This window comes from Atta colombica, unplaced genomic scaffold, assembly GCF_001594045.1.
Source record: "Atta colombica isolate Treedump-2 unplaced genomic scaffold, Acol1.0 scaffold9, whole genome shotgun sequence".
In the NCBI taxonomy this organism is placed as follows: domain Eukaryota; kingdom Metazoa; phylum Arthropoda; class Insecta; order Hymenoptera; family Formicidae; genus Atta; species Atta colombica.
This window is the reverse complement of record NW_017259583.1, coordinates 1,898,994-1,911,012: the sequence shown is the minus strand read 5'-3', so window position 1 is coordinate 1,911,012 and position 12,019 is coordinate 1,898,994. Positions and strand designations below refer to the sequence as shown.

Here is a 12,019-nt window from a genome sequence, read left to right as displayed (position 1 = left end):
ATATATATATATATATATATATATATCTACATACTTAAGTAGTTTCTTCGGACCATTTGTTGTACTTCTTGAAGTTAATCGTTTGTGCAATTAAAGTGTTGAAGTGCTTTAAATTTGTTGCAGTTGCAAACAAAACGTCAACAAACTATTACGTAACCTTCATATTATCTCATCATCTTTTTGTCAATTTTCGTCTCGTTAACTTTGTCGTACATGTTCGTAAAATTTGATTTTTACACTACTCTTATTTATCACTAGATATATACTTATTCTCTATAATTTGTAGGATATTTTCTAAAAATATTATTTGTATAATTTCAATTTTATAATGTTTGTTCTTACAGGATTGTGCAAAGTTATGGATAATGATGTTTTTGATAATCTATTGATTCAAAGACAACATTTATCAATGGAAGAACGGAATCTTTTAAAAAACACGATATATGATATGGATGCTTTCCATTCCATGATGGACATTATTTTGAATAAAGAGAACAATAATATTCAAAACTGTTTGAATATTAGGAACAATCCAGGATCGTCCATAGAGGAAATTCCATCAGAGATAAATCATAATACTGATTGTGTTTCTGAACAACCGGAAATGCCATATTCTTTTGTGGAGAGTGTAAATACCGAAGTGTTTAACAATCCAGAATCATCCATCACAGAAATTCAGTCGGAAATAGGCCATAATACTGATGAAGTTTCTGAACAACTTGAAACTCTGAATTCTCTTGTGGAATGCGTAAATTCAGCAGAAATATTTGATAATTCCAAATTAGCCACCTCGGAAATTCAATCAAAGATATCTGTTAGTACTGATAATATTTCTGAACAATCCAGAACGTCGAATTTTTCAGAATGTATAAATGCTGAAGCGGTTGACAATCCAGGATCATCTACCATGAAAGTTCAATCGGAAATGTGCCATAGTACTGATAATCCTGTATCTACCATGGAAATTCAATCAGAAATGCGTAATACTAATGATCCAGAATCATTTGTGGAAATTCAGTCAGTGCACTACAGTAAATACCACAGTGCTGATAAAATGTATAAACAACTTGAAATGCCGACTTCCATGGACACAAATATAGATCTACCACTATCACCAAAACCATCCACCTCCATGGAAGATCCATCAGAGATACCACATAGTGCTAACAAAGTTTTTAAACAACCAAAAGCAATGAATTTTTCTAGAAACCACCCAAGTGCTGAAGTAATTGATGTCTCATCTGATTCTGATACCGATACCTCTGGTGATTTTTTTAAAAATTTTGAGAATTCTGAGAATTCTTCTGAGAATTCTACTGAGAATTTTTTTGAGAATTCTTTTGAGAATTCTAATGATTCTTACGATGATATCTCAATTATCAATACTGTAAATAAAACAATTATTGATGAACCTATATTTTCATGTTCTGCTTCCCAGCTGAATGGTAATAATGATAATATATCGTTGATAAACGAAATTCATGTTCTAAGTACTGGCAATGACAGACAAGCTGCAGATGTTAACAATAAGATTCAAGATAGGCCTAAAGACATTGAGGAAAATAATAATGTTTTATACATAAAGAAGAAACGATTAAATAGTTCAACACCAGAGTGCAGTAAATATTCTGAAGATACATTCCTTGACATGAAAGATTTCTACAATTTGTCCAATATAGATGAATTAATAAAAGATGCAAAATTAATACATGCTCTTCTACCTAGATATAGTTATCATTCGATTCATAGAAAGCTTACTATTAATCGATTTGCAAGAAATCGTATTGAGCTTACATTGTGGGATTTATTACCAAAGGAAAGACCGCTCCCACAATTCTTAAAGAAACGAAAATGTTCGAATAAAATAAGCTTTATAGATCATAAAAAGAATTTCCATATTTTTCTACAAGAAGATCAGGTAGATACAAATACAGCTTTGAGAAAAAAAGAACAGTTGTGTATGAAAAACGAGGTAATTGCTGATAATAGAAAATTAGAAAATATAGCACTTGTATCATCAACAGATGAGAATAATGAAATGAAAAAGAATATGTCAGAAGTAGCAGCTTCAAATAATATGAACGATATCAACCAAAGCATAATACCTTTCAAAAAAACAAAGTTAAATCATAAATCGGATGAATCTATTACATCCGTTAAAGACGATAACAATACTTGCAATATTAACATTGTTCCAAATTCAAAGATATTCGCGTCACCAGAAGTCGGTACAGAGAGTAAAGAATTGCATTCGATCAAGCATTCGGAAGTTAGAAAAACGTATGAATCTGATAGGCATTCAGAATTCTATAAAGTTCATAAAGTTGTGGCACCGGCAAAGTTAACGCTTCAAAGTAATTTCACGACACAAAAAGGTGAAAAGTTTCATAAACCGATAACTCCTATTTTATCACCGCCAAAATTAAAAGTTCTTACTAAAAATACAATATCTACGATGTCACCAATAGCTGTTTCTATACCTATATGCTCTATACCTAAAAGGATGGGACCTACTAATATAATGAAACAAAATAAATCAATAATTGTTCGTCCAAATCTAAATGAACCAATAATTGTTCGTCCAAATTCAAATTCATCTATAAGCCAATATCCAATAGGAGGAAGATTTACTACCTGTCCTAATGTAATAAAGCAGAATGAACCGATCACTTATGTGTCTCATCTAAATTCAAGTTTATTTGCACCAACTTCTACGTTACCAGGTACATCATCAAATGACAAAAGAGCATCTGATATGCGTGTTGTACCTCTGCAACACTCAATGTGTCAATCGATTAATCGGGTAAAAATAGAACCTCGAATAGAACCATATGTATCAAAAGTTATAGAAAAAGACGGCACTAAAGTTGTTAACGCCCATACTACAAAGACATTAGTAGTACCTGCAACAATAAATACTCCATCGACTTCAGTAGCTCCCGCTCAAAATACCTCACATCTCCAAAAAGCAAGCAGTAGCAATATGACTACATCTCAGGTTTACGATAAAGGAAGCTTACAGGTAAAAACGTGTGCCCTGCTGTAACTGCATTTAAAATATTTAAAGAACATCTCTCTGTCAATACATTTTGTATAGGTTAAATTTATTTAACGTTAGAAAACGGCTATCTTGCGCGTGCATTTCATTTCCATTATATTTTTAAGAAACGAGAATGTATATTGAGATTTTTTTCAAAAAATATTTTAGATACAGTTATAGTAAGATACTTTGCTGTTACATTTTCAAGTATTCTGCTCAGCCATGAGGATAATATTTACTTTTTTTGTATTATGATTTTTTTCTCATACATTCTTATCTAATCTTTACATATATCATCGTCACTATTTGAGTAATGTTCTGGTGGAGTTCGATAGCTCTTCTGGTTGAGATTCTGGCATCATTATTACTTTTTTATAGTGCTCTTAAAAAGGTCATCAAAACGATTAGCCGGAATTTCCATTTTCCTTCTGCCGGAGAACTGGAGATTCTTCAAAAAGCCTAAGCTTTTCAGCTCTCCGGCTAAAAACTAGGAAGGTTTTGACTGTAATTGTATTTATCATTAATTTTCGTAAAAATTTTTCTACATACATATTAATCTTAATCTTTAACATCTCTGGGTCATTCGTATCCTGCGCATTTCTTTTTTTGTTTGAAATACTAAGAGAATCTGGTCAAGTATCGAGTCTCTTCTATTCCTAAAAAATGTTTGGTATCTAAAGAACAAGTTTCGTGCATTACTAGCTTCAATTCATGCGTATCTTTTAACTGGCATAACTTCAAAGTTCATCTCTGGGTCACAAATGATGTGTACAGAGTGTACATTTTTTGTAACTAAAAAATTTTTTTCTATATTTTCAACTAATTCTCAGTTGTATTGCGAGAATATTTCATGAATTATTAAAAGAACTTAATCCTAAAACAACACATAGCTCTTAATAAACATGATTTTTGATACCCTTGTTCTAAATGTTATCAGTAATATTATATATTATGCTATCTGTAATGTTATAAAGAACATTTTCCTAATAAATTATAAGTTTTTTTAACATAATAGCAATAATAAAATGGATTGTTTAAAATGTAAATGCAATATATCTTCCATGTATAGCCATTCATGCATATTAAAAAAACATCATTTTCAGAATACTCAATAAGTAAACTTTTTGGACAATCGACACTTGAACTATTTTTTTTTGTAGTTTGGAATATCAATTTTAAGATATTGAATTATATTTTTTCTTTAAACATTTTTATTTCAGAGTTTTACATTTTTACATGAAATGCATTTTTTTCATTTCGTTAATTATATTTAGTTATAACAATTTATTTACAATTTGTTAAGAATAATGATTAGAAAGATATAAAGGTTTGAATTTTCAGTTTACTTTTGCTTTCTTTCATAAAGTCTCGTTTTATAAATTCTTGCAAATTTGTAATATATTTCTTTATATTTTAAGTCAGAGTTGTTCAGGATCGGGTACTTTTGGCTTGAATTTAAAATATGTATCGGTATTCGTATTTATTACCATTCCTGCTCGTCACTTCATTGCAAGTTTGGCAAAGATGTTTTTTTTTAAGACTAAATTATTTCTTTCTTAGTTTCTTCTTAAATATGTTTTTAATGCTTCAAATATGAGTAAAGTATTATAATTTAAAACATATTTCTTACCAACTCTTCATTGCTGTTTTATCGTAATGCGACGCTCTATCTCAGATTAGTCTGAAAAAGTTTTTGACATATTCATTATGTTTAAAAGAATTCTGTTATTAATATTATAAAATAATATTATTCATAATATATTTAACTATAAAAATATATGAATTTTACATTTTATATATACGTTTTATATATATATATATATAATATTAGTAACTTTTAAACATAACAAACATAGGTCAAAAACTTTTTTTAATGATTTCAGACTAGTATCACTTTTGAGATCAAGCGCCGAGCTTTACAATAAAGTAGTAATGAAGTAGGTAATAGGCATGAATACTGTTTTAATTTCAAGCCAAAAGTATCCGATCCTGAACAAGGTACCTATCATGAAACATGTCGGAATGAATTCTGATCGGAATTTTTTCTAGAAAATACAATAGAAATTTAGGGAATAATTGAATAATTCTGATCGGAATCCATTCCGACTTGTTCCATGATAGATGCCCAACTTTGTTTTAAGTGAACAGATATAGAGGAAAACTCTCTATTATGAGATAGGCGTCTAATATGAGATTTCTGCTAAATAATAAATGCTATCTATCTGTTCCATCATGAATTTATTGTTCTTGGATTGAAAACTATTTAATGTAGAGCCAAAGTCTTTTTTTGGCTTAAAATTGAAATATCGATATCGATATTCATGCCCATTCCTCATTTCATTGCTGGTCATAAAGCGCGATGCTCGGTCTCATGGACGACACTAGTCTAAAATCGTTAAAAATTTTTGACTGTGTCTTTTACTATGTGTGAAAGTATTCTGTTATTCATATTTTTATAGTTAGAATAGAATTTATTACATATACTTCAGCATATTTACAGCCAAGAAGGAGACTTGGTTTACATAAATTCTTAACTCATTCATACATTCATATCTCGTTCGGAAGCTATCGCACATATGTTATTATAAAAATGTTTGCTTATTCCTTTACTTTTTTACTTTTTTGGTTAAACCCTCTGACTTCGCTTCTTTATCTACTTTATTTCATTTTATTTCTTTTCGCTTTATCCGCTTTTCTCTTTTAGTTATCTTCTAATGTTATATACTCTCTTTCAATACATACATACATTATCTCTATATCACAATCGCATCGTCTATTATTATTATCACATTATATTTATATCTCACTTAGTTTATCTTACTTTTCTTTTCTCTCCGTATCTTCCCTCTATTTCCTCCTTATCCTCTTTTGATTCCTTCATCTCTCTTATTCTTTTTGCTACCTCTCTCTCTTTCCATAATTTCCTTATTATTTCCCCTTTCACCTCATCTAACTTTTCATCATATAGTTAATTATAATAGTAATTTTTCGCGTATTGCTATTAAGTGTATAATAATAGATCTGTTTCCTATGGCTAAACTAGTGTACACTTTTGGAACTTAAAACGAGATAGATATACGTTTGATATTTGTCGAAAGTTGAAAGCGAGAAAGAGAGTTCTAGAAGAGTCTAGTACAGGAACAGAAAACAGTCCTAATATATAGTGCGAAATGTATTGTCATATTATCGTTCCTATAACTATACATACACATTGTAATTGTACTTCCGCAATCTGCTTAGTTAAAATCAAAAAATTATTTTATTTTCATATTGGAAATTTACAAACGCGTTTATAATTATTATAGTGGGTCTCAAAATTACCCCTATATAATAGTTGTAATTTTACACAAAAATTTTTTACAATGCATAGCACTTGAGACTAGAAAGCTCTTAGGCTTATCTGCTATGATTGATAGTCATCGATTTTAAAAAAGTTACTTTCTCAAGTAATGAGTAACTTATTACTTTTAAAAATTCTAACTTTCCATTTCCTAGTCATAACCGATATACTATAGGTCTGTTTTTTATTGCTGCACTCTCTGAATTAGTGCAATAAATTGAAGTGAAACAAACGTTTCTGTTCCTGCGTTAGATTATTCTAAAATTCTTTTTTTCGCTTTAAAAAAAATATCAAAATCACTTTAAGTTCCAAAAGTATACACTAGTTCAGTCACAGAAAACTCTTATGTTTGTGATCGTAACTCATGTGAAGTTGAGCGTGTGTATTGTATTAGAGCTGGAAACACAAAAGTAAGCATCTTATTGACAGAGAGAAGTTCTGCTATTAGTATTTTCGAACCGAACGGGTTTGCATCGACATAGATTTTTTTTAATAATATCACATTCTGTACTGATTGAGCACATAATCAACCAATAGTAAAGCATGTGACGTTATTAATCTAACTCAGGTCGGTGCAAACTCGCTTAGTTCGAAAACACGCCTATATACATATAAAAGAGAAAGTTTAATTGAAATTAACATCATTCATTATTCCTTTTTATTATTTCTTATTTTAAATTTAGGTAATATTATAAACACGCTATTGATTCCAAAATACGAAAATAATGAAAAATCTTATATTTAATTTATTAAATAAATTTATAAGTGTTTATTTTTTAGTAGTATTTCGTATTTTAGTTTCGTATTTTTTTCAAAGTTGTAAAAGGTTCGAAAATTTTTAGGCCCAAAAGGGGCCTTTCTTAATCTGACTGTTTGTCATTGTAAAAAAAGATTTTAGAATTTGGATGTCTTTAAAGTTTCAATGAGATGTACTTTTAAACTTTGTTTATTATTTAATAAGTAAATATTTGGCAATAAATTATTCAGACAGTGACAGAGTAAGATCATACTAACAGAAAAATACGGGATATGTTGAATTGCTTAATTATAGAATTAAATTTGGTGATCATAAAACCGTAAGGCATGGAAATCGTAATGAAATATCCAGAGTATTTCTAATATGAAATAATCTATGCTTTTATTGTACATTAGTGAAAATCGTTGCTAAAGTATAAATGTTACTGTACAATAATAAAAAACACAATCGGAATAAACATCGAGCCTATTTCTACGATGTTTGGTTCCAATTATCTGAAGACAAGTTCTGGGTACAATGCATCGTATGCTCCTTTTGCGCACACACTGGCTGTATTTTAAAAATATTAAATATATTCTTTAATTGCAATAATTAATTGATGTACTTTGCGGTTTATTATCGATTTCTCGGGGTATCTCGTATTAGGAGCAGTTTTTTGATTTTTCGATTTGCTCACTTTTACATTTCTTTAATTTTCAAAAAAAAGATTTGAATTAAATTTTACATAACATTATCTTAAATTTTACATTATCTTAAAGCTTATTAAATTCTCTTCAAAATGACTTATTATTTTTTTAAATTCTGCCCATAGACTGCTAGCATTTACCCAAAATAAACTCTGTGTCTCATAGTAGAAATCTTTCCTCTATAGTTTCAGTTTTATTATATTATAATAATATATAGAAATAAGAACAAAGATAAACATTAATTAATTATTTTCTTTTTAGCAGCAGTCACCGATACTAACTCAAACAAAACTCATTGCAATGTACGATCCAAGTAAAATGAATTGTAAAGTAGAGCAACTAGAAAAAAAAGATGCAATAGGAATTAAAAAATTCAAAATACACACATACATGGACAAGATGGAAGAAGTAATAAACAATGCTGAGCAAAAAGAAATAGTATTAAATGAAAAAGCTACTAAAATATTTGTCAAATTAATACCTATGTTTCCAACTGTAAAAACTAGTTTTATTAAGAAATTATGTTATGACGTGAAAGATGATGGGAGAGATGAAGTAACATTAGTTGCTGCTTTAGTTGAGACGCTACTCAACTGTGATCAAAAAAATTTATCGGTAGAACAAGTAAAACCATTAGAGACACAGGCAACAACTTCGAAATCTTATGATATGAATGAACAATATGCGGATTTACTGATGATATTTCCTGAAGCAGACCCCGTATACTTAAGAAAAGTAGCTGAGGAAATATATAGTGATCCCGAACGGATAAAACAATTTGTTCAGTCAAAATTAGAAAACCCTGATTATCCAACGCGAGCGCAACATCTGGCTAAACAAAAGATTACTCAACAACAAAAGCAGTATACTACGGATTTTCAAGTAAAACAGTTCTTAGAGATATTTCCAGATCCATTTGCGTACTTCGAAGATGATAAGAGGAAATGCGAATTCAATCCGCACGCAGTAGATTTTCTCAAATATTACTTCAGTAAAATGAGGGTATGTTTAATTTAAGATACAATTAAGATATTTTTTTAGTCCATATTTATAATTTTTTAAATGGATTTTCGACGAATATTGGATTTATCATGATTCATGATAAACAGGACAATATCATGATGTAAAGTTTTGAGTATATTGTATTTCTTTACGAAGCTCAATAGCTTGATATATTATTAAGTTACTTTAAATTTATTTATATTTATAATTTTGATTATCTTTGTCGTAATTAAATTATAATAATTTTCCTACTTAAAATTTTTTATACATATATGTACATATATGTGAAATAACAGATAAACTTAACTAATAAACTTAAATCTTTTGCTTAGCGATACTGCATTATAGCTAAGCTATTCAATATCTCGATATTAAATAACAGCTATAATGATGATATATGTAAAGTTATCTTTTTTGCAGGTAAACACTTTGGTGAAGGCATATAGTCAGTATATGAATAATTTAAGTTTAACTGCGAAGGCTCTGGAGGCGTTAAACCCTGATATGAAAACTAAACGATATTGTAACAAGACGACTGTAACAGAAGATATACCGTTTCTTCAAGAATGTGCTTTTATACAACATAAAGCAGAGCTTAAAAAATATCTAGATGAAGTAAAAGCAAAAGAAGAGCAAGAATTTAATGAACTTAAAGTAATGCTTTAAAATAGAAACCAAAATTATATTTTAGATTCATTTTTATTTTTCGTAATTTAATTTCTTTTTTTAGGCAAAAAATGAATTGCTTGAATGTCAATGTTGTTATGATGACGAATGTATGCCATCAAAGTGTTCCACGTGTGAGGATGGTCATATATTTTGCAATTCATGTATTATACGGAGTACAGACGTGGTATTAGGAGACGGCAATACGCGCGTTGATTGCTTATTGCAGTGTGGTTCTGAATTTCCATTATCTATACTTCAGCGAGTATTACCGCCAACTAAATTTAGTATTCTGCTTTGTAAGCGACAAGAAGCAGAGGTAATAGCTGCTGGAGTCGATGGTTTAGTATCTTGTCCCTTTTGTCATTTTGCATCTATACCACCACTCGAAGATAAGATTTTCAAATGCCTTAATCCAGAATGCATGAAAGAATCTTGTCGGTAAGTATAATTTTATTATTACTTCAATTTTGATATTGTTATCGAATCTTATTATTATTAAAATTCGGTCTGATTAAATTAAAACGATTTGGAATAGTTTAAAATATACAAAATACTTTTTATATTTTGTTTATTGTCTTTGTTTTAACATGAATTTATGAAGAAATATTACATGAGAGATATATATTGCATTTTAAAGTATTGATCTTTTTAAACAAAATATTTAGAAATAAATGCGTGATTGTACATTACTAAAATTATTACATTAATAAATTGTTTTGATATTAGATTATGTAAGGAACTTAATCACATACCATTGAAATGCAACGAAAAGAAGTCAGAATCTGCACGTTTATATTTGGAAGAGAAGATGACTCAAGCTTTGGTACGGAAATGCTATCGTTGTAGTCGAATGTTCTTTAAAGAAGAAGGCTGTAACAAAATGACTTGTGTCTGTGGCGCTCAAATGTGTTATATTTGCGATAAACCAGTTACTGATTATAAGCATTTTCAAGGTCAAGGAGCAGAACGTTCAAATCTGTGAGTTTTAATACTAGACAGTTTAATGTTATTGTTTAATTAAATCAAAATTATCTTACATTTTCTTTAAACGTAGTTGCCCACTGTGGAGCGATGATCGTCGTCTGAATGCTGAGGGAGTAATCAAAGTATGTAAAGAAACTATGAAGCAAATTAAAGAGAAAGATCCTCATGTCGATATAAATGTGGATGCACTTTTACCAAAACTACCGCCTAAAAGCAAGGGTCCTCATGAAGATATTCAAAATGCAATGGTACATATATAGTAAAAAATGTGCAAAAGATCGTATATTGTTGAGTAGCCAAATAATGTAAATATAATTTAATTCTAGATTGATTACATCATATAAAATTTGAATAACGTAATATCTAGTCATTATTAGCAATCTGGAAAATGTAATAATAATTAAAAAATAATTCTAAATATGTACACATAATATTTACATTCTAAATCATGGATATATTAAGAGACAAGATATTTTAATAGTATATATTTAATATTTTTTAAAAGTATACATTTTGATTTAATCATATATCAACATTTAAAAATTATTCCTTTTTAGATGGGATTACGAGATAGGATTGCTAGACAACTGCAATAACAACTTTGCGTTACTATTAAGAAAACATATTTGTTAATTATATTTTAAAATATTATTTACAGCATTATTATATATTATTAATAGCATTTATATTACATATAATTTACAAATTTATTCTTAATACACGTAATTAATTAAGGTAGTATTTTGTGCCAACAGTTGCTAGTCCTATTCAGTTATATGCAGCCATACGTAATTATAAGAATGGAAGTACAAAATACACATAAATAAAATGCAGAAGTAAATATATAATTAAAAATTGAGGAATTGGACGTAATGAACAGTTTTGAAGAAAATGTGAGCATAAATGATGTCATAAAGTTGCAATAAATGGAATGAATGTAGAAACATAAAAAAAGCAAGATGTATGAATTTTATCTTTGATTAATTATAATACCGAGATGTAACATTAAAAAAGATTTAATTTTCACCATTATATCTTCAATTCCTCAATTTATTTTATAACTATAAAGCATCATAAATATTAAGCAACTAATATTTTAATTTACATAATTTAATGTTTTTATATGATATGAAACCACAACACATTTTTTATGAGTTCACTAATGAAAAATATATTTGTTCCTATTTTATAGCAATCATATTAATCCTTTCTTTATTTTTTTAAGTTATTACTAGATTATTTACTAGAACAATGATGTGCAATCTGTGATTCGCCTGTGATTTTTACCTGCCACATCATAGTCGAAAATATAAAATCATTTATTATATTACAAATAAAATAAATATGCGCTCCACGAGAGTTTACATTCCTAAAAATAGCTCTTTAAACATGATTTTATAGAAGGTTGAACATTACTGTACTAGAATAATTACCAAATATTAATCATTATAAATATTAATCATTATATTCATCTTTACTTTTCTTTTAATTCTTAATTCTTTTTAAGGTTTTTTACCGTTTTCTTTCTTTGTCCAAAATGT

General features: G+C 28.6%; 1 protein-coding gene across 1 annotated transcript; it reads left to right on the top strand.

The window, feature by feature from the left end:
• The first annotated feature begins 174 nt into the window (after nucleotides 1-174).
• Nucleotides 175-11,100, top strand: LOC108693320. The gene is made up of 8 exons (XM_018202206.1): nucleotides 175-215; nucleotides 345-3,022; nucleotides 8,085-8,825; nucleotides 9,246-9,479; nucleotides 9,556-9,932; nucleotides 10,221-10,472; nucleotides 10,549-10,726; nucleotides 11,036-11,100. Exons 2-8 carry the CDS (start codon nucleotides 359-361, stop codon nucleotides 11,072-11,074), a joined length of 4,485 nt encoding a protein of 1,494 aa, XP_018057695.1. The 5' UTR covers nucleotides 175-215; nucleotides 345-358; the 3' UTR covers nucleotides 11,075-11,100.
• The last annotated feature ends 919 nt before the right edge of the window (nucleotides 11,101-12,019 follow it).